The 23758-nt window shown below is 44.1% G+C and overlaps 2 protein-coding genes across 5 annotated transcripts in view; one reads left to right on the forward strand and one right to left on the reverse strand.

Moving 5' to 3' along the window:
- Positions 1–6346, reverse strand: part of SLC19A3 (solute carrier family 19 member 3) — a 35105-nt gene extending 28759 nt beyond the window's left edge. The window contains exon 1 of one of the 3 annotated variants that reach the window (XM_033959305.1): positions 6210–6346. Coding sequence is in view for 2 of the 3 variants with exons in the window: in XM_033959303.1 (XP_033815194.1) it covers positions 5949–5972 (24 nt within the window). In the remaining variant the exon portion in view is untranslated. Of the gene's footprint in view, positions 1–882; positions 998–5948; positions 6167–6209 lie in introns of those variants that run through there. The other 2 variants (XM_033959303.1, XM_033959304.1) reach the window with 2 other exon arrangements.
- The window catches only part of DAW1 (dynein assembly factor with WD repeats 1), a 143009-nt gene continuing 125324 nt past the window's right edge, over positions 6074–23758 (forward strand). Inside the window, exons 1-2 of one of the 2 annotated variants that reach the window (XM_033959306.1) lie at positions 6074–6285; positions 21291–21363. In XM_033959306.1, coding sequence (XP_033815197.1) covers positions 6246–6285; positions 21291–21363 — 113 coding nt within the window. In that variant the 5' untranslated portion in view covers positions 6074–6245. The other variant, XM_033959307.1, reaches the window with a different exon arrangement.

Genomic DNA, 23758 nt, shown 5'->3' on the forward strand with positions numbered 1-23758 from the left:
CAGCTGGGAGGAGGCTTCCCTCTGGGCATCTATTTTGATGGAAGGGGCATCAGAGGCATTCTTTGGCGGGGGGAGAGTGGGCATCTCTTCCACTTTAGGGGGGTGGAGGTGTGGCGCACGGCCAGGATTTCAGGGCAGTGGGAGAGTGTGGGTGAATGATTTTGCAGTAGGTACAGTATTTTTAGTGACATTGTTTAACTTTAGTGTGGTGCTAACTATACATTTGTTTTAAATACATATTTTAAAATGCTGACTTCAGCAATCATCAAGGTTGCTGTAAACTGTACTGAAAACCTCTATAGCTCTAATACAGTAGTTCTATCACATTATCAGTAGCGCAGTGGTTAGCTACAGCCTCAGCACCCTGGGGTTGTGGGTTCAAACCCACGCTGCTCCTTGTGACTCTGGGCAAGTCACTTATTCCCTTCATTGCCCCAGGTACATTAGATAGACTGTGAGCCCACCAGGACAGACAGGGAAAAATGCTTGAGTCCCTGAATAAATTAATGTAAACCGTTCAGAGCTTCCTTGGGAGAATGGTATAGAAAATTGAATCAATAAATAAATGTCCAAGAGTGCAGAACTCCTACTGAGGCAGACAAAGAAAACTCTGAAATCAATTTAAACATTTTCTTAAAAATCTACAATAATTGAAAAAGTTTGGAAACCTACCCTTTAAAATTGCTACTTGTAAAACGTTTTTCTTCTGTGGAATCTATTTTTTTTGGTAAGTGAAGGCAGTACAACAATGGTCAAATAGTAATGTGTTGAAGTCACAAGGGTGCTATATGTTCACATTATTTTGTTTTTTCCCCCTTTTAGGTTGCTCTATCCAGATGGACTGCTTGAGCAGCATAAGTCTTCATTCAGAGTCATACTTACTGCCATTCTTGCGACTTGAGGCTCACCCAGCTTCCCTTTCTGCAGCTCAAGTGTCTCTCCAGGCACTTGCTGGCCTTATTGGGTAGAAAGCGCACATGGCACCTTCAGGATCTCTAAATGAACATAGGAAAGCTTGTCAACACCAGCTGGCAATAAACTTGGACTACTGCTGACTTTCCTTTGTCCATCCAGGAAGCTCTGTAGTATGAACATTCCAGTTTCAGGGTTCAGAAAGGCTGCTGCTCTGGAAACACACAGTAAACATTTTTTTATAAGCTCCCCTGTCCATCAGCAGTCTGCATCTTTCTGCTTAGCAGCCATTTCTCCAAATCCCCTCTCTAGATTTACAGTAGGATTCAGTTGTTCTCCAAAAGAAAACAGTAGCTTCTCTACCAGTTCCAGCAAAACAACGGTCAGATCTGTCTGAATTCTTTTCTGTCCCTAGCTGATACTTCCTGCAATAGGAAAAGAGAAGGCTATGGGTCCCACCCTACCAGCAATCAACCAGTATACCCCAGTCACACCTAAGGTCATAAGGTACAGGTTGAACCAGTCCTGGATGACTATCATTGCAGAGTTGCTAACTCTGGTAGACTCTCTTCCTTGAGGTGAAACAGTTTCTTTAACTGCGTTTATAAAGGATCACTTGTTATAGAAAGAATGAGCAGCTTGGCCACAATTTACTCACATTATATATAAGCCGTATTAGTGTGTGCACGTGTATGTTAGGTAATCAAAACAAAATTGAAAAATAACTACCTTACAATACAATGAAATCCTTATTTTGAAAAAGATATGAAATTTACTTTGCCATATATGCCCATCAATTAAAAAAAATTGCATATACTTTTATTAAATTAAATGCAATTTAATAAACATGGAATCTAGTTTATTTGCTCCTGGTTTATTCCTTGAACACTGGTATTGCAAACACTAGCTATATTAAAGCTACCAGTAAATTTATATTATTTATATAAAACTAATGATAGAATGAAATTCAGAGAAACCATTCCAACAATTCATACTCTGCCCCCTTTAATTTTTAAAATAAATTCTCATTGAACTTGTGCCCCCCTCCCCACACAGAATGCGTCTACTATGGAGCAGGAAGCACTGGGGAGTCGCTAAATGTGTGTGTGTGGATAGCAGAACATTGTGGGAGGAATTTGGAGGCCCATTTGCTTGAGTAGGAGGGGGACTAATATAAAAGAGAAGTGAAGAGTAAGATCAAGGCTTTTGGTTATCTTGATTCTCCCACCAGAGCCTTAGTACTGAGGGAGGCTCCTGAAAAGTACTGGCAACTTGTAGAGGGAAAGTCTGTGAGTGTTTGCCAGAAGAGCAAACAACAGAATGAGAGAAGACAAAGTGGAACCTGGAGATAGTGGCATAGTGAGGGGTGGGGGCAGACTGACTCAGGTACCATCTTTTCAGGGTGTGCCAGTTCCTCTCCTCCTTTCCGCTGTCTCTCGTACCTCTTGAAATGTTTGCTGATGTGAGCAGCATCTTCCAATTGCTGCTTATGCCTCCCTCGGCTCCCTTCTGACATCACTTCCTGGTCGCGGGACCAGGATGTGATGTCAGAAGGGAGCTGAAGTCGGTATGAGCAGCAGGAGGGAGATGCTGCTTACATCGGTGAACATTTCAAGAGGTAAGCGGGGAGCACTCAAGGGGCAGGGAAGAGTGGGGGCACATAGTGCAGTGATGCCAGGCGCCACCGCCCTCTCTACGCCACTACCTGGAGAATTTCACCAAGAGATAGTATAAAGAATTTTGCTTTTCCAAGAGGTCACAAGGAGAGGATAGAACAAGGAGTGTGTAGAGACCCATATCCAAGTGGTTACTGTGAAAGTGAGAGACCCTGCTTATAGCAGAGCCTATGTGAAGTGTTTCAGCTTGGTGGGAAAGAGAGTGGTCCCAGGCTGAGGAAAGGGTAGGATCCTGGAGTGGCTCACCACATGTAAAAAGGAGTGAAGAGATTGGGGAACATAAAGAAAGTGTTCTTGAATTGGCTTTATCATAAACAGCTTGAAAACTCAGATTTTACTATTGTAAAATCAAGACTAATAGCCCCACCCCCAAGCCCACCCAATTCTACCCTTCACACCCCATTCCACCCCAGCCTCACCCCCCTCAACCTATTCTCATGCTCAGAGCCGCGTCAGGAGGATATCTGTGCATGCGCAGGTGTGACACGATGTCACATGCCTGCACGCATGCTCATGACATCACCGCGTTGCATCCGTGCTCATGCAGATGCCCTCCCGACATGGTCCTGAGGAGGATGCTTTTCAAATCCCGGACAAAGTGCCGGGTTTTGAAAAGCTGTCCAGATGCCCGGACATGTCTGAGTAAATCCGGACCTCTGGTAACCCTAAATGTAAATAGTTTGTGATTTATATCTACAATGAAGTTAAAGGATCACTTTACCTGAGTTTAATAACCACACTCAGCCACTACATTATTGCTTATTGAGGAAAGCAGCAGAGACCAAGGTGCAATTGATAACTGGAACTTCGATCTCCTGGAGTAAGTCCAGCCCCAGCCTATGCTCAACTCAGAGACTTAAACATAGAATCTATTTGGAACTTTTTGTAAGATTCAAAGAACTGGCTTGTGACGACAGACTCTGTGTGACTGAGACCAGGGTTACAAATCTATTCTTCATAGCTGCTTGCAACAGAACCCTGAAGATTAACCTTTAATTTGTTTTGGTCAGTATCTCCAGTTGTATGAATTTCAAGTGTAAATTGTGATGTGTTGGATAAACTTTTGGAGAGCAGTTAAAGGTTAATCTTCAGGGTACTGTTGCAAGCAGCTATGAAGAATAGATTTGTAACCCTGGTCTCAATCACACAGAGTCTGTCGTCACAAGCCAGTTCTTTGGATCTTACAAAAAGTTCCAAATAGATTCTATGTTTAAGTCTCTGAGTTGAAGCACTGCTGTAGGAGATAGCAAGCTTACATTTCCCCCTAATCTTCCTCTCTTCCAGCTGATTTCTAATCCCCCTCTACGATCTCCCCGGCCTAATTTAGAAAAAGCAGAGGTTAAACAGGCAGTAGCAACAATAGCAAAAAAACATGTGCTAGCCCTTCACACAGCTTTCCATTATAATAGGAAGGAGAGGGTAGGAGTCTGAGTGTGGGTTGGCTCACAGGTCTCATGCTGACTGCTACTGCACGACCAGAGAAAAGGGGAGAATGATGTTTTTTTCTGACTCATCCACTCATTTTTTAAAACTTATCTCAGGTCATAACCTACTGTTCTAGGGATTTCAGGTCAAGCCTGTAGAATCGGGTACACTTTCTAATATGATATCTCCAAGAAATACTGTAGCAGGATTACAAATTCATTGAAGCAATGGGATCCAAGTTTATTCTGTGTTTGATATACCGACCATCATCAAGTATCTGGTTGGTTTAAAATAGTAAAGAATTAAAATAAAAATACATTTTAAAAAAAGGGTCATTTGCTAAAAGGAGCAACATAAATGACAAGACAAAGACAGACTGTGTCAGTTCTTGCGGGACTCGCAAGAACTGACTGCAGCCATTCTGAAAGCAGGGCAGGGCCAGGCAGCAGCGCAGACAGCACGCTCCTGCTGACACCGCTGGACCACCAAGCTTAAGGGGTGCTTATAAAAGTACTGCGGGGGGGGGGGGGCGTTTTAAAAGGAAAGGCGGGCAGGCGTGTTTTAAAAGGAAGGGCAGGCGTGCGTGCTGTATTTCAAAAAGTAGTACGGGGGGGGGGGGGGGGGAGGAAAAAATTGTTAGTCGGCTGGGACGGAGATCCTTCCTGTCCCAGCCTACCACTAGACCACCAGAGGTGAGGGAAGTGATAGGTTATAGGTCAGAGAAGGGGGGTAAAGGGTGCAGAGCCTGGCTTGAAAGGGGGGACAGGGTGCAGAGCCTGGCTTGAAAGGGGGGACAGGGTGCAGAGCCTGGCTTGAAAGGGGGGACAGGGTGCAGAGCCTGGCTTGAAAGGGGGGACAGGGTGCAGAGCCTGGCAGGGAGTGAGGGAGGCTGGGTGCACAAATTGGTTCAGAATATTTTTTTTCTTGTTTTCCTCCTCTAAATCTGGGGTGCATCTTATGGAGTGAAAAATATGGTAGTTAAGCTCTGGAAAACGTTGCCAGAGGTTGTGGTAGAAGCGGTTAGCATGGTTGGTTTGGGAAGGGATTTGGATGAGTTCCTGGAGGAAAGGTCCATAGTCTGTTATCGAGACATGGGGGAAGCCTCTGCTTGCCCTGGATCGGTAGCATAGAATGTTGCTACTCTTTGGGTTTTGGCCAGGTACTAGTGACTTGAATTGGCCACTGTGAGAATGGACTACTGGGCTTGATGGACCATTGATCTGACCCAGTAAGGCTATTCTTATGTGGTGAGGGGCTGCAGAACAAAGATAGAAGTTGAGCATCAGGGACCAGGGCTGTTGAAAGGGGGGGGGGGGGACACTTGCTGACCCAAGTCTTGTACCATGTAAGGAAAACTGCAAACAGGAGTGGAGGTCCTTAGCACTTGGGGGTACTTGGGTTGAGGGGATAGATTGTGGACAAGAAAATTATGTTCAGAAAATATATAAGCTGATGCTGAAAAAGTGCAGGATGTAGGAGGACACCCTCTTACAAAAGCAAATAATAAAATAATTTCTCTGCCCCACCGAGTCTGTCCATTGTTCCGATAATGAGCATTTCTTGCAAAAGGCAGAGTTATCTGCTAGAGATAAGCATCGCAATGCAAACTAAGATCACTTAACTCGGTTCCTCTTAATTTAGCTGAAGGAGCGACACTTTCACCTGAGGAAAAAAGGCTCCTTTTTGGGGGGCAATTTGTTTTCACCCTCTGATAGCCAATGGACTTTTGCATAGAGTCATATTGCATATTAACACTTAGAAAACGAACACAAACGTCCTTTTCAAACACTTCATTCAAAAAATAAGTCATGGATATATATCTCCGACTGGAGTCTGCTGTTTCGAATTCGACTCCCTTTGATGAAGCTAAAAACTGCAAGGGCAGCCTCACCACCGTCCGGACAACTGAGAAAACCCTGCAACCGGTCACCTTACCACTATCGTGTCAATTTTTCCCATTTCCCCTTTAACCGTTGTATGTATTAACTGAGGCAACACATGCAAAAATTGCTAAAAAGAAAAAAATTTGAACATGAACTTCCAACTTCTTCATCGCAGCTATGCTACAAACCACTGAACAAGATTTAACAACAAAAAGAGAGCAGCACCACCACCACCTCCCACTCATCGCCCCGCATGGAGGCTAGACTACTTCCGCTCTTGCGCATTGCAGTGTTTAGTCGTTTCCATGGTTACCTCCGTTCGCCCTTTCTTCCAGCCGGCTAAACTGAGATGAAACTCAAACGGTTCCTGCTCCGTTATTATCCTCCAGGTTTGTATATGATGGTAGTTCCTTTGCTTCGCTCGGCGCCTCCCACCCTCTTAAGTGCTTGGTGGTGGGTTCGGGAACTTCGAGGAAAGATTTCAGCTGGGAGCCCGCCAGCCCTGCCTCCTGACCCATATAGTTAAACTGGCAAGTAGAGCAAAGAGATTCGTAATTTGATGCTTTATGATATTGATTAACGTATATAATTAGTAAGTTGTACGACTGGTGTGCTGGCCCTGATTAATATATAGTCTGGATACTGTGCGATTCGGACCAAGATTTCCTTATTTTGTATCTATTTCTTGGAGTATGTTTCTCATCTAATCATTACTGCTCGCTAGACCCGCAGATTAAAACACAATATTAACTGATCCTAACATAAAATAAACACAATTTCCAGTGCAATAGGTGAGACATTCTAGACCAGTGGTTCTTAACCTTGTTGGAGGTACTGAACCCCACCAGTTTCATATGCGTGTTCACCGAACCCTTCTTTATTGGAAAAATAAAATATGATTTTTACAAATTCAAAACATAGGTATACAGTGAGGGAAAAAATAATATCAATTTTGAAAACAAAAAAGTTCTCCTATATTTCAAATAATAATAACATAATAATGAAATTTACTGCAAATCAGTGTGACTTCTGCTGTTGCCTCTCAGAGACCAGTTCAGAAATGTGCGGCTTTACCTTGGCAAGTGCCACTCTCATGTCATTTTCGCAACAAACTCTGTTCCTTTTCTTCGTTTTTATGTCTAGCATCCTCGAAAAGGATTGCTCGCAAAGATATGTTGCAACAAACGGTATGAAAATTTCCAGAGCTTTCTTAGCAATAACAGGGTACGTTACCAATTGTTGACACCAAAACGTTGAGAGCGTTGTTGTTCTGAAGAGTTGCTGTTGAACCTGGCTCTGCTGAATTTCATTGATTTCATCGAGGTATTCATCATTGACATCTGTTGTCTCAACACTAAACGTGAACGGCTGTCTCACCCATGCTGGATATGACTCTCTTGTAGGGAAGTATCCGTCGAGAGACTTTGCAAACTCATCTAAGTGCGTGGCAATAGTTTGCTTCAGTTCCGCGGGTACAGAAATGTCTCCGATTCCAGATACATCTTCGATCTTACTTACACAGTTGTCTAACAGGGGAAAGTTTGCGAAGTTATCGTTTTCTGTTCGTCGTTTCCATAATGGTAGCTTTTTTTGAAAAGCTTTCAGGTTTTCTTCCGCTTCGATGATGTTGACTCCACCACCCTGCATCTGCTTATTGAGATGATTGAGAGCTGCAAAGATATCAGCCATGTACGCTAAAATGAGAATGAACTCAGAATTTTTGAAGCAATCTGCATGACAATGTTGCTGCTCTTGCAAAAACAGAGCTAATTCCACACGCATGGCAAAACCACGATTCAGCACCTGTCCCCGGGATAACCACCGAACGTTAGAATGGTACAGAAGTACCTCGAATTCAGATTCCATTTCTTTACACAGCTCCTTGAAGATGCGGTGCTTCAGAGCATTATTTTGCACATAGTTCACGCATTCCACAACAATTTTTAAAACTTCTGCCAGTTTTGGAGGCAAGGTTTTGTTGCCAACGCATGTCTGTGCAGAATGCAATGCGTAACAATGATGTGTGGTGCATCGGCATTCACTAGCGCACCAAAAACGGACTTTCTTCCGAGCATGGCTGGAGCTCCGTCCGAACAAACTGCAGAAACCATATCCCACGAAAGATTGTTGTCTTTGAAGAAGTCATCCACAAATTTCTTCACGTCAGTTGCCTTAGTTGTTGTTGTAAGAGGCTTACAAAATAAAAAATCTTCCTTTATCACGTCGTCTTTCACATAGCGCACGAATACTGCAAGCTGGCTTAGATTGGAAACGTCTGTGGTCTCGTCAAGTTGAAGGCTGAATTTTGCCGGGCTTGAAATCAGATCTGCAACTACTTGAGCCAAGATGTCTTTGCTCATGTCCTCTATTCTGTTGCTGATGATGTCATTTGAAAGAGGAATTTCAGATAACTGAACTTCAGCCGCTTTTCCCAGCATGATATTCGCCATCTTCAACACAGCTGGTTTTATGAGTGTTTCACCAATGGTGTGTGGTTTGCCCTGCTTTGCGATCAGGTAAGCAACTTCGTACGATGCTGTGAGGATCGGTTTGTTGATGGGTACAAAGCCGAGAACAGGCAGAGTAGCCTTTTCATCGAATCTTGCTCTCTTCACCTTGAATTCAGTGAGCGTTGTGTTCTTGTATTTTCCATCTCCATGCAGCTTAAGGAAGTGTTCCCTTAGTTTTGCCGGAGCTAGACTAGAATTACTCAACTTGGCATTGCAAATCATGCAATTAGGACGCTGACTCCCATCACGTTCCATTATACATGTGAATCCATATTGTACATATTCGTCCGACCACTTTCGTATTTTGCTCGACATAGTTAGTAAGGGATTAAAATATTAAGATAGGTATCACACGACGTACCATCACAACAGTTACAATTCAACTACTGTGCGCATCAAATCCCCTGCAGCACAGATAGGCCAAGCGATGTTGCTTGATCACCTGCAGCCAATTAAGGACAAGCGGGGCGTATCATCATGAATCATAAGCGCTTCGGTCAATCATCTATCAGTTAAATCACAAATTTTGATCAGGAATTGATTGATGTATATAAGGCGTTAGTTACAGATTGATAGATCAAGAAACCGAGTTCACGATCAGTCTTGATCAAAATCACTGAATAACTGATAGATGATTGAATGTGACTGAAGCGCTATATGAGTCGGAGGTGTGTTTTGACCTCCGCCGAACCCGCGAGACTGACTCACCAAACCCCTGGGGTTCGGTCGAACCCAGGTTAAGAACCACTGTTCTAGACCAAACTGTGTGCCTCCTGAGATTTCAGGTGTGCTGCGGCACATTGGGAGGAGGAGGAGAGGCGCAGGCTGACTGCCTAGAGCTCATGTGTCAAGCACAAGGCTTGTGGGGTGAATCCGGCCCACCTGGCCTTTTTATGTGGCCCGTGGCAATGCTCCCAAATGTCCCCTTTTCAGAGCCCAGCATGTCCTCCCACTCGCGCCGATCTGACGTTGACGTCTTGCTGGATAGTCTGCTGGCTTCGGCAGTGTTGTTCATGGCTCCCCCTCCTGCCTTCCATCTGCCACAGTCCATCCGGGTGGAAACAGGAAGTTGCACATCATTGGAGACAGACCGCGGCAGGCGAAAAGCAGGATGAGGAGCCACGTACAACACTCCCAAATTGCTGAGGCTGGCAGATTCCTCGGCTTGGCAGTGACATCGGACCGGCGCCGGAAGTAAAGACACGCCAGGCTTTGAGGAGAGAGGGACTGGCGCTGGAGGGAAAAGCATGCTGGGCTGTAAGGAGAGAGGGACAGGCGCTGGAGGGAAAGTCAAGCTGGGCTGTGAGGAGTGTGGAGGAAGAGGGAACAAGGTACTTGAAGGGAGAACCGTTGGGAAGAGAAAGGGAGAAATGGTGGACCTGGGGGGAGGGAGGGAGGGAGGCAGGCAGACAGATAAGGGGAGAGATAGGATGGGGGGCAGTTGGGAAGAGAAAGGGAGAGAATTTGAATCTGGAGATGGAAGGGAGGGAGAAATGCTAGGCCTGGGTGTGGAATGGAGAGAGAGATGCAGCATCTCTTTTTTTTCCTTCCATCTCATTGTTCAGCATCAAGTGGGGAGGAAAGAAGAACAACAACAGAAAAGAGAGGGAACAAAATGTTGGACCAAAAGGAGAGAGGAGAAGAGATAAAAGGAAATAGGAGGCTGGGAAAGGAGTGAGATGGGAAATGGGAGAGCTACAGAATAAGAGAAGATGGAAAATTGATAGGTAGCTGAAAATTTCAAAAGGAGAAGGATGAGAAAGAGGGCAAGATTTGAATGGACAGAGGCAGAAAAGAAAAAAGGAGAAAAGTTGAAAGGGACTGGAGTAAGAGAGAAGAGAAAAAAAGGATAGCAGACACTGGAAAGAGAATTAGAAGATAGACAAAATCAGAAAGAGAAACTGGAACTAAAAGCAAAATGACCAGACAACAAAAGGTAGAAAAAATAATTTTATTTTCTATTTTGTGATTACAATTGTCAAATTTGAAATGTGTATCTTGACAGAGCTGGTATTAGACAGCCAGCGTGAACTAGGACCTAAAAGAGAGGAAAAGTCTTTTTTATTTATTTTGTAGCTGGCGTGGGGTTGGAGAGGTTATATCCCTATACTTCTATTAAGACTAATCCTCTCCTTTGCTGATGCGCAGTGTGGGTTTTGGCAGCGGCGATTGATCTGATGCTTACAGAAGTCCTGTGAGCATTGGAGCCACCACTGGTGCTGGGGCCCACGCTGTGCGTCAGCAAAGGAGGGGTTAGTCTTAGTAGAAGTATAGGGATACAACCTCTCCAACCCCATGCCAGCTACAAAATAAATAAAAAATAATTTTCCTCTCTTTTAGGTCCTAGTTCACGCTTGCAGTCTAACACTAGCTCTGGCAGGATACATATTTCAAATTTGACATATTGTAATTACAAAATAGAAAATAAAATTATTTTTTTCTACCTTTTGTTGTCTGGTCATTTTGCTTTTAGTCCCAGTTTTCTTTCTGATGTTGTCTATCTTCTAATTCTCTTTCCAGTGTCAGCTATCCGTTTTTTTTCTCTTATTCCAGTCACTGTCTCCAACATATCTTAATAAAAAATCTGGCCCACGACTTAGCCTGTGTTTTAGATTTCGGCCCCTTAAGTGATTTGAGTTTGACACCCCTGGCCTACAAGAGGTGTCTCTTGCGGTGAGAGGCAAGTCCTGTAGACAATCAGCCAGTGCCAATGCCTCTCCTTCTCTCCAGCCCTCTTCCCTATTGGCACCCCGCACTGGTTTTCGGGACTTGTCTGGAGGGCCTTCGCACATGTGCAGACAATGCGCACTTCAGGATGCCTTGAGCCGTGGCCACTACGTTTAGTGTGCTGCAGCTCGAGAAAGTTTGCAAGACACTGTTCTAAACAGTAGGGTTATTTCCCTGTAGCCAAATTTTTCACTCTGCTTTTGTTTGTACTACACTGGGCTCTCTAGCTCAACCTTCAGTTGTTTCCTTCTGCATGCGTGCCTGCAGGAGTGTTTATTCTGCTCTCCCCATTTTATTATTTTAATTCAATGCAATTTTGTCCTTTTGGGAGGTAATTTAGTGCTTGAAGCGAATTTGAAGTTCTGCCTACTTGAAAATTCACAAACTTTGATCTGTAGCTGACAGGCCGATATCACCCACTGGGTACTGTTAGCCAGCCTGCATAGTTTCTCTAGAGCTCAAGGCCGTCCCTGAGGTGGTCTCACCAGTTATTCAGGGGTTGAGCGCAGGCTGTTAGGCACCTTTAGGAGGCTCAGCAGGATCTTGCAGGGTGCGGCTGCATCGTCACACCTCTGCCCCTCCCAGTGCGCATCCAGTAGTCTGCAAGGGTAGAGGTGTAGTCAGACATAGGAGTCTGACTGGTAGCCCAAAGATCAGCTTTCCAGAACTATTCCCAGCATTGTGGCAGTGAAATTTCTCAGCCATCTACTGTAAGAGAGCTGAAAGCAGGTTGCAGCACAGCATATCTCAGGTCACAGCCTGTGAGAGACATCAGGAGAGGTTTGAAAAGTGGGGCTTTGAGGGCTTCTGGATGTTCCCCCCTCCTCCTAAAAATCCTAAAATTGCCGATTTTAGATTTTGGGAAGTGTGAAAAATATTGTGATTTTGGCGTGAATTTCTTGATGGTGGCCATCTTGGATTTTTACTGATTTTTTTTTTTTCCTTCTTCTAAAGCTTCCTGCTTCTTCAAAACTAAAAATTTTGCCTAGTAACTTGTTGGGATGGAGTCCTTGGGCTCTCCTCATGTAGATTCTTGCCAGGATTATGCAAATTTACTGTGTTTATTGCGCATTATTTTGTGCGTACTGCATGGCGCAGCTAGGGGAGCCGTAGCGTCCAGCTTCACCTCTCCCCTGCTGAAGCAGGTGACCAAATCCTCAACTAGCCGGCGGGGTGGCCTTCATGACTTTCGGGGCTCAGCACAGCTGGTAATTCAGTCTGCCAGGCTGCATATCCTTCGCAGCCTAAGAAACGCAAATTGTAGTCACCTAAAGGTGCCTCTATGCCCCAGGAGCTGGACACTTTCTTCTGACTTTAGAAAGATTTGTGGTCTGAATCTCTGAACCAGTATTATTTCCCTGTACAGTCCCAATCCACCTCCATGGCGTCTCTCAGTGGCGTTTCTCCTTTGGACACGTCCTTGCTTCACCTGGTCACTGTGCTTGCACTGCCTGACTCTGGTCTGGGGGATCCTGATGTGTATGACTTGTTTGCAGGTGAAGCACTTCCCGGGGTAGGAGATCAGGGACTGTGTGCCTGATCTGTGGATCCCTCTGGAGTTTTTGAAGCCTGGAAATGCTCTCATGATCCTGTGCTTGAGTCTGTGGCTTTGTCAGATCTTAATCCTGTATCTTTGCAGGTGTTCATTTTGGTCACTCAGCCAGCTCTGTCCACTTCTTTCTCTTGGTTTTGGGGTGTGTTAAGCTCAATCTATTTGTACCATCTTTTAATCTTTGTAAACCACATAGAACTTCATGGTGCTGCGGTATATAAACTGTTATTATTATTATTTCCCCTGGCACCCTGATATGTGTATTCTGGTCTCAGAGCAGTTTGACTCTCCAGAGGGTACTCTGAAAATTGCTAGAGCTATATCACGCTGGTATCCTCTGGCACAGGAGTGTCAGTGACTTTTGGATCACTCCAGGATGGTTTCTTTGGTAGCGCAGGTGGCTAAATTCACCTCCCTCCCCAGTGTGAGTGGTGTAGTGTTAGAGGATATGTAGGACCGCCATGTGGATATGGTCCTCAGAAAACTCTTTGATGGAACTGCTTTTGGCAATGTCTTTTGTCTCACGAGCTGGTTTCTCTCAAATGCAAAACCTGGAGAATGAGACAGTGGTTCCCCCCCCCTCAACTTTTTGGTTTTATGGCGGAGGCATTGTATGACCTTATGCAGGTTAGGCAAAGGTGTCAGCGTACTCAATCTCTGCCCGCAAAATGCTTTGTTTCAGAAAGCGGACTGGTGATTCCACTTCCAAGGCTACTTTGGCTGGACTGTTTTTGCAGGAGCAGTTATTCTTTGAATATGGTCTGGATGACCTCATGGATTGTAGAAAGGACCATTGCACTATGACTGCCTGATAGCAGACCCAGACCCTCCTGACGATGTCATTCTAATTTTGTCACTCACAGCAATCTACTCTCAGATTTTTTTACAGGGCTACCGATGACGGTATAATGGCTACAGATGTTCCCTGCCTTCCTCTTCCAGTTCTGCGTCCCCTCCTGAAGAGGCAAAATGGTGCCAGGCTCTAAGTCTGTTTTTCCACCTAGATGCGCATTATGTCAAACAAGCGAGTCTTGGATTTTCTTTGTTCGGGCTGCAAGCTGGAATTTGCCAGATTATTACAGGTCTCTTACAGGTCGCCCGGTCATTGCAGCAAGGGAATCTCCCTGCCGTGATCAGTTTAGTGGCCGCAGCAGGGAACCCATCGTACCGAGAAGTTGGCTGGCAGGAGGGATGTCCAGTCCTTCCTGCTGGAACCCCTGAAGCCCCCCCCCGAATGTCCGCAGCAGGAGGAGTGCCCAATTCCTCCTGCCGCTATCCCCTGGGATGGGGCATTTTTCGGGGAGCGGGGGGAGAGAGGTCCAGAAGGAAAAAGTGGGCATCCCTCCTGCCATTGATCTTTTGGGGGAGGTGAGGAGGTTTCTGGCACAATGGATTGGGCATCCCTCCTACCGTGGACAGTGTGGTGGGGAGGGGGATGTTCAGGGGTGGCGGTGGGAGGGACTGGGTATACCTCTTGCCATCCAGCTTCGCAGGTTCCCAGTGGCAGGTGCTATACTGATTGCTGCAGGGAGATTCCCTTATGGCAATCAGCTCAGTGGCAACGCAATTCTATAAATGGTGTCTGTGACATGGACACTGGTTAGAGAATTATATGGGACGCCTATGTGCGATTCACAAAAGCCGCTTAGGCGGCTGCTGAGACTGGGCTTCCTATACAGAATCTGGCCCTAATAGTTTTTTTCCATTGAACTATATTTATCTTTCTATATTTATATATATAAAGGTCTGACAAGTTCATAAACTTGCCTCCATGTGCTTACGTTGGCAGCACTGTACAAACAAATTGGTAAGGTTTCATAACCTTGGTATATCAGTGTCTCCCAGCTGTGTTTGTGTCGATGTGCGGCAGTGTCTTGCTGAGTGGCATTCATTACCTTTACCATCATTTACCTTGACTTCCAAAAAGCATTCGACAAGGTACCACACGAAAGACTGCTAAGGAAGCTATGGAACCACGGGGTACAAGGGGAGGTCCACCGATGGATCAAAAACTGGCTGGCGGACAGGAAACAGAGGGTTGGAGTAAAGGGCCATTACTCAGATTGGCAAAGGGTCACGAGCGGAGTTCCACAGGGGTCTGTGCTGGGACCGCTCCTGTTCAATATATTTATTAACGACCTGGAGGCGGGAACAAAATGTGAGGTTATTAAATTTGCGGATGACACTAAACTATACAGCAGGGTCATAACCATGGAGGACTGCGAAGACCTCCAAAAAGATCTGACAACGCTGGAAGAGTGGGCCAAAAGGTGGCAAATGAGCTTCAACATAGGGAAATGCAAGGTCATGCATATTGGGAAAAAGAACCCGATGTTCACTTACAAGATGGGGGGATCACCGCTAGGGGTGAGCAACCTTGAAAGAGACCTGGGAGTGATGGTGGACACAACATTAAAGGCGTCGGCGCAGTGCGCCACAGCCTCAAGGAAAGCGAACAAAATGTTGGGTATCATTAAGAAAGGTATCACAACCAGGACGAAGGAAGTCATCCTGCCACTGTATCGTGCAATGGTGCGCCCGCACCTGGAGTACTGTGTCCAGTACTGGTCGCCGTACCTCAAGAAAGACATGGCGGTACTTGAGAGAGTCCAGAGAAGAGCAACTAAGCTAATAAAGGGTATGGGGGACCTCTCATATACTGACAGACTGAAAAAGCTGGGGCTTTTTTCCCTGGAAAAGCAACGACTCAGGGGAGATATGATAGAAACTTTCAAGATCATGAAGGGCATAGAAAAAGTGGACAGGGACAGATTTTTCAAACTAAGGGGAACCACAAGTACAAGGGGGCACTCGGAGAAATTGAAAGGGGAAAGGTTTAGAACAAACGCCAGGAAGTTCTTTTTCACCCAGAGGGTGGTGGATACATGGAACGCGCTGCCGGAGGATGTGATAGGCAGAAGTACGCTACAGGGCTTCAAAGAAGGTCTGGACAGGTACCTAGAGGACAAAGAGATTGAGGGGTACAGATAGGAGTAGAGGTAAGGTTATAGGGACAGGATTAGAGGTAAATTATAAAATTAGTCAGAGACCACTGTTCAGGCAGTGGGCCTGATAGGCCGCCGCGGGAGCGGACCACTGGGCAGGATGGACCTCTGGTCTGCCCCAGCGGAGGCAACTTCTTATGTTCTTATTATTGTTGCATGTTTTTGAGTTCTGTCGCAAGAATGTCAGAGCTTATATTAGAGCAATGAACAAACATTACATTTTTTGTTAAACTTGGCAAGAGTGGAAGTGAAATCAGGGACATGTTACCCAAGTTTATGGGGATAATGCCATGAAGAAAACATCTATGTACAAATGGATTAAGCATTTTTCTGAGGAGAGAGAAAGTATCATTGATGAAGAAAGGTTAGAGTGGCCAGTAATGAGCAAAATTGATGAAAACATTGCAAAGATTTGTTGAATTGTGTGTCAAAATCATCAGCTGACTGTGAGAAGCATTGCAGACCAAGTAAACATCGATAGAGAAAAAGGTAGGAAAATCTTGGCATGAGAAAGATGTGTGTAAAAATGGTCCCAATGGAGCTCACTGATGAACAAAGCAAAGGAGAGTCAAAGTTTGCCAAGACCTTTTGGAGAGGCAAGCCGATGTTTTGGGCCATGTTATCACTGGTAATGAAACATGGGTGTATCAATACGACTCTGAAACAAAGCATCAAAGTGCACAATGGAAGTCAGCCAATTCTCCACGACCCAAAAAGTTCCGCCATTCTAAATCAAGAGTCAAAACAATGTTGTTAACTTTTGTTAATATCAGAGGAATTGTTAATTATGAATTTGTACCAACTGGACAAACAATTAACCAAGGGCTCCTTTTACGAAGGTGTGCTACGGGTTTTATCGCATGCACCGGATTAGCGCACTCCAGCCAAAAGTCTCAGCTGATTGGACCTTCCTCTCTATTTAAAGCAGAAAAGAACGCAGCCGTTCATATCTGAAGACTAAGTGGTCACAGTTCCTGGCGGTGTAATAGTTAGGTAAGAGCATAGATACTTTGTTGCCGAGTTTAAGTTAAAACTGGGTTACATTGTTTCTGAAAGAACAAGAAATAATTACAGCTTTTATGTCTTGATAGGGGTTGACAAAGCTGAGCAGGCGAAACATGTTGGCAGTAAGATTCCTAGCCAGAGACCTCATAACTCTAAGCTAAGTATATGCTTAAAATAATCTTAAATTAGTTTAATGCACATAAAAGTTAAAGTCTTAAATAGACAAATAAGATTAAAAAGTGGGACCCGATGACGAGTTGACACATAAACCTTGGAGCAATGAGATAATTTGCCGCTGAGGATCCTGATTAAGAGATTAAAAACATACATTGATAAGGGTTGTAAGACAAAATAGTGGATTTTTTTTTTTTAAATCATTTTAATACATCCCATTTATAAAGATGTTAAAGGCAATACAGAAGTATAAACTCACTTAGTTAAAAAAACTAAGGACCAAAAAATAAACAATGAAAAAAAAAAAAAACCATCTAATACAGTCCACAATCTAAGGAGAGGAGACAAAATGAATAAAGCCCCTCGGGAAAGGGGACATATACCAAAGAAAATAAAAGATTAGGAAATAGAGCAGTATTGTGATATTATCCTATCCATAACTTAATACCACATAAGTAACCTGTTTCAATCGGGCTGTGTAGAGATTCCTTTGCCTTCCAGGAAAAAACCTAATTGGGCAGGTTCAAAGAAAATATATTTACTCCCTTGATAGGAGACAAAGCATTTACAGGGAAACCTTAACTGGAACACTGCCCCCAAAGCAATCACCTTTGATCGATAAGTCAGAAATTCTTTCCTCCTGGATTGTGTCCACTTTGAGACGTCTGGAAATATATATACCCTTTCACCTATCTGTGGATAAGTTAACCACTGTTTTTGATGACGACTTGTAGAAGATTCACACCCCTTGTAAGATATTCATATTTATACTGCAGATTCATTGAACCATTTATTTGAGCCTTGTTCCAATTTTTCAGTCAAAGGCTTCCAGTACTGATGCTATTTTTCCAAACTGTTATGTAAGACTACCCAGAATTGTTCTCCTTCAATAATCAGGCACACCTTTGAAATCGAATCTAAAGTGGTTGGGGGGATTCAAATCTTTGGCAAATAAATATAAGAATAGTCCTCGTAAAAACCCTTCCCGTGAGATTTGTGTGGAGAGCCTCATTAACATTTTCTTTGCTCTGCCTTCTATCTTTCTGGGCAGTCCTCAGTTTATAGCAAAGTAGATGGTCAGCCCTAGAGAGAGAGAGAGGCAGCCACATGGTCCTCTCTCCATAATTTCACAAAATTTTACATCGCCTTTGAATCCTCCTTTCTTTCAGCAAGTTTATTTGTCCCACTCTAGATTCTGGGGACTGTTTTGATAGAGCCCAGGAGTTCAAGAATGAGGTGCCTATTGCACTATAAGGGAAGATTAGATACTTACCTCAGTAATCTTCTTTCTAGTAAACAGGCACCTCGTTCCTGAAGCCCACCCTGTCAGATGTTCATTAGCCTGCTTACTGTCTCAGATGAGCCGAGAAGCATGGTTTTCTTGTTTCTTATAAGGACAAGAATAGAGGAACATCCTTCCAAACCCTAAAACTATTAGTGCAGGTGGCAATCAGATAGGTGACTAGTTCATTCCACTTCATTATATGCTTAAATATTTATATGTTCAGTGGTCCATGTTTTCATTATTATGTGTTACGAGCAGAACAAACTTGTTTTGTGAGGAGTATCCCCATACCCTTCTGTTTTCTCTCTAGGGCTGACCATCTGCTTTGATATGAAATGAGGAGTTACAGGAGAGCCCAGAAAGATGGGAAGTGGAGCAAAGAAAATGCTATTGAGGCTCTCTATACAGATTTTGCAGGAAGGGATTGACTACCCAAGAGTTTAAGAATGAGGTGCCTATTTACTAGAAAGAAGATTACCAAGGTAAGTACCTAATCTTCCCATACCTTTAAGAAACACATTTTAAATTAGAAGTTAATTTCTCTGAGGTCTCTAGGCTTGTGTCTGGAAATCACACACCTGACTACCATAGAGCCCTCTGGGTATCTTGTTGGGGAGCCACAGTGCAAGTATACTTCTAATAGACTCTACAGGGGATAGAGACTACCAGAAAGAAATACTTATTTTGTTATAGCTGTCTCCTTTGAGGAATATTGTAGCATTCTAATAACACTTCAGTCTAGCAGATGTGGACTCAAATAAGTTGAAATGTTTCATTTAGTTACATATTTACCATGTTGCATCCAAAATATCTCAGTAAGACTCATCTTTTCTTTAAATTTGATAAGGTATCTCAGTTTTATATTAGATTTCACTTGCTTCCAGTCAAGGCAAGAATTTTGTTTACTTGTCAGTTAACTCCAACTCCTCAGCAATCTACACCCCAACTGGAAGTAAGGAGGATGGATAGAGACATCTAAGTTTTACTTCTGTTGAAATCAATGGAAATAAAATCATTTTGCAAAGGCAAGAAAGAGCCATCCAACATTGCAGTATACCCAGCTAGCAAGGGGACATATTTTGGGTGGGAGTAAAGCGGACCCAAAAAGAGGATATCCAACAGTGATTGAACGGAAAGAAACATCCATTCCTGAAAAGAAGGACTTTCTAAATTAGACCTGCTTCAGTCACATCCAGAATATAAAAAAGTGCTCTGATTGAGCAGCTGACCACTGGAGGTATTAAGGCATGATACCTCCTTCACAGAGAAACTCTGGTGGATCTGTGGAACCAGCCTGGATATTAATGAGACTTGCCTGCATTTTCCAATCTACATGGAGCATCGCAGGTTCCTGCATTTCCATTCTCTGCAACAGCATTTTCAGTTCGCAGCTCTGCCCTTTGGCCTCGTGACAGCACCCTGCACTTTCACCAAGGTGCTTGTGGTTATGGTGACGTTTTTCCACCGGCAGGGAGTCCAGGTAAATTCTTACTTGAATAACTGGTTGATCCAAGCTCTGTTTCGTCAGGAGTGTGAAAGTGCGGTGAAGACAGTGTTGTCTCTACTGCAGGTGTTGAATTAGACTGTCAACTTCAGGAAGAGCTACTTGACGCCCTCTGGGGTATCTGGACCTTCTCTTTGACACCAGACGAGGTCATGCATTTCTTACAAGGCATGCTGACAGAAACTTCTGAATCAGATCAGAGATCTTCTGGACTGTCTGGCTTCCATGGCCTGGCATTATTTGCAGGTTCTGAGGTCCATGGCAGCATCCTTGGAAGCTTTCCCCTGGACCAGAGCACACATACACCCTTTACAGGAGTCTCTCCTCTCTCAGTGGTCTCCACAGAGTCATCCCCTTCAGATGCTATTCCCCTGGATGGAGCCAGCTCACAGCAGCTTGAGTTTTTGGCTTCAGGGGGAGGCTGTCTGCCAGGCCAGGCTTCTTTGGATTACAGAGTGGACCAGCCTGTTGGGTTGGGGTGCTCACTGCGGGGACTGCTCCATTCAGGGGCAGTAGACTCCTCATCAGAAACATTGGCCGATCATTTGGCTGGAGCTCAGGACAATTTGGCTGGTGTTACTTGCTCTTCAGCCCCTTCTGGAAGGACAAGCAGTGCGCCAAGGTGACGCCAAGGTGATGGCATTTGTGACTCAATCAGGGGGCACTAGAGAGTGCACTCCACTAGACGTGTGACTGCGTTGTGGGTGGAGTCTCGCACGATTCATCCTGATGAAATTTGCAGGGTGGCTACTTGGTGCTCTCTTCATACTTTTACCTGGTTTTACCAAGTGGCTGTGATGGCTCGTTCTGATGCCGCATTTGGGACCTTGGATGTTGAGGGCAGGCTCTTATGTCCTCCCTAGCTGTTACCATTGCTTTGGTACATTACCTAGCATATGGAATCTGGAAGGGACGTAACAGCATGGAAGATTAGGTTTTACCTTCGATAATCTTCTTTCTGTTAGTCCCTGTAGAATTCCATATGACCCGCCCTCTCTGTATGCACTCAGTTGTTGAATAGCCTACTTCTTTCTGCCTCAATTGTTCTCCTTGCAGACTTGACATCTTTCCTACCAGTTGATGTATCCTGGGTGCAGTTGTCCACTTTACTGAAGGCAGTCTCATGTGGGTGCTCGTTGAACGCAGAAGGTTAGTGCTACATTGTTCTTCAATGTCTTGCTGGATTGCATTTCTTCATGCTTATTGCTTGTTTCATGTTTTGCAGAGCAGACCAGTTCAGACTTTGTGTTGCTGGGTATTTTTCCCATACCCCCTTGTCATTGATTTGTTCCAGTATGTTATTTGGTTATGGGACTTAACTGGATATGTTTGCTAGCTCTTAAGCTAAGGGGTGGAGCATGTGCTCAGAAAAGAATTTAGATTTCTGCAACTCCCGGATTGCAGGTTGGGATTGAACACCTAGTGTATGGAATCCTACAGGGACTAACAGAAAGAATATTATCAAAGGTAAAACCTAATCTTCCATTAAATATTTAATACAGCTTAATAAATAGAGGCCCTAGTACTTTAGGGCCAGAGTAGCATCTTTAGTTTGTATATTAAAGGTTCTGAAGCAATGTGGCAAGATAAATAGGGTGGTAAATTTTATTTGCTTTGGTTTTGTTTCTGTAGGCATCATTTTAGAATATGAAAAAGGAGGTGAGATGAAGACTAAATCCATAGATCTGCTGGATCTTACACCAGCGTAAGTAATTTATACAGACTAAAAGCACCTGTTATTTTTAATTGCACCAGAAATCAACAGAGAGGAAAAGGATTGTAGAAATTGGTGTGGATGGAGAGATAAAATAGGCCATATGTTCTTTATCTGCCATCATTATGCTGTATTTTCTTTTTATCCGAGGACAAACAAGCAGCATATTCTCACATATGGGCAACGCCATCCACAGAACCCAGCATGGACAGTCAAAAAGTGCACCATTACTCCAAATCCCCAAGACCGCCTGCACCGTGCGCACACTGTTGTCCCCCTGCCCGACATCAACCCACAGGACCATCAGTTCTCAGTTTTCCTCAGAACTGAGAAGCTGTTCCTTAAGAGTTTCTCTAAGCGTGTCAAACATGTATATTTTTTGTGCCTTCCCTTTTTTTTTTCCTTATTTTCATCATATTTTCCTATTTTATTTCTTTTTTTTCTATTCAGTTTAAAAATTTTGCATTTTTTACCAAATTTTTCTTTTGGGCCTTCAATCTCTCTTCAGCCTGTTTTCAGGCCAGGAGCATTGAGCTTTTTCCACATTACCACCTACTCGACCTCCCTGCAGTTTTTCCTTTGATGTCCAAGGCTCCTAGTGGCTCAAACAGTGCACTCGGTGCCACGGGACCATTTCAAGTACAAACCCACATAACTAGTGTGTCCAGTGCCTAGGCCCTGAACACTGAGACATTTCCTGCATGCTCTGCTCTAAATTGCAGAAGAGGTTGCTTAAAACCAGGAAATTGCATTATGAAAAACTTTTCAGGTCAACTTTGTTTACATCAAGAATGGCTGGGGACCCTGATGCCAACACTCAATATCCAACAACTCCAGCATTGACATTGACACAGACGACATCGGCAATCCATTTCACCTTTGTTTCATTGGTGCTGCCTTCCTCGGGGGGAACCTCATAAGAAAGCCTAAGAAGCATAGACATATTTCCTCCTCCAGGCTTGCTTTGGCATCATCTTGGACATCTTCTCTATCAATGCACTCCAAGCGTTGATGCACCAAGACCAGATCACCATTGCTGCGATTGGTATCTTCTATGAGGTGAGCCTCGACATTAAGGTCACTAATACCTTGACACCTGACACAACCGGCACCTACTGTACTCTTGACAACATTGGCACCGGTGCTATCTTTGCAAGATCAGCTAAGGGAGCTGTTGTAGGAGGAGCTAGTTGAGATGCTGCAGAGGCGCACAGTGCAGATATCTGCTCCAACGCATCCAATCTCAGCCCAGTCCGAGCAACACCCCAAAGATCTATCGAGGAGCCATTCTCAGACACCACACCATTGAGGATCCTGATTGAGGAGACCTGCTGCTTCTTCCAGGGAGCACAGCTCTTCATCACATTCTTGACGCTCATCTTGATGCTCCTCTGGATGGTCACATCGACGTCGACCTTGGTGCTTGCCTCGATGTTCTCCATATCCGAAACGTGACATTGAGGATTATGATTCTGATTTGTCTCATTGCTCTTCTTCTGATTATCCAGACTTATCTGCAGAAGAGTCTCATGGCATACCTTCAGATCCATTTCTTCCACCTCCTTGTAGAAGGTCCCCAGCAGAAAGTCTGTCCTGCAGTAAATTTATCACATAGATGGGACAAGAATTTCCCATAAATATGGAAACAGAAGCAGAACGTCAAGTAGAGCTAATGGACTCTCTAAACTATAAAGAGTGGCCTAAGGACTGTATAAAGATACCTCTCCACAATCTAATGAAAGAGGCTTTATTTAAGAACTGGGAAGCACCACTCTCTGTCCCAGTAGCTCCATGCAAGTTGGATACCTTGCATAGGATTCAAACTTGCCCAGGCTTTGACAAGCCACAATTGCAACACCAGTCCTTAGTCGTGGAGTCTGCATTAAAAAAAAGTAAATGGTTCTAGAACTTACGCAAGCACTTCACCAGGAAGAGAAGGCAGAATTCTCAATAAGTTTGGGCACAGATTATTCCAGGGTTCTATGCCAGCCAACAGAATACTGAACTACAGATTTTATATTGTATTTTACATGAAATCTTTCATCCAGAAAATGTCTCTTTTATGAGCAATACATATCATCAGAGCATCTAAACTCCTACCAACATCTCTCAAATGACCTGCTAGACACAAGAAAAATACATGGTGCATTCCTCTTTTGATGCATTTGATGTAGTCTCTTGCACATCAGCAGTGTCTATTGCCATGCATAAGCAAGCATGGCTTAGAATCTCTGACAAGATCATCTTTCTAATATTCCCTGTGTAGGAGACAATTATTTGGAGACTGTATAGTGAAGACAACACAAAAGATTAGAAAACATGAGAATTGCATGGCTACCTTATCCACTTCCCAAGTAAAACTGGGCTCAGGCTCTCAGGAAATATT

The sequence above is a fragment of the Geotrypetes seraphini genome, chromosome 9, assembly GCF_902459505.1.
Source record: "Geotrypetes seraphini chromosome 9, aGeoSer1.1, whole genome shotgun sequence".
Lineage (NCBI taxonomy): Eukaryota > Metazoa > Chordata > Amphibia > Gymnophiona > Dermophiidae > Geotrypetes > Geotrypetes seraphini.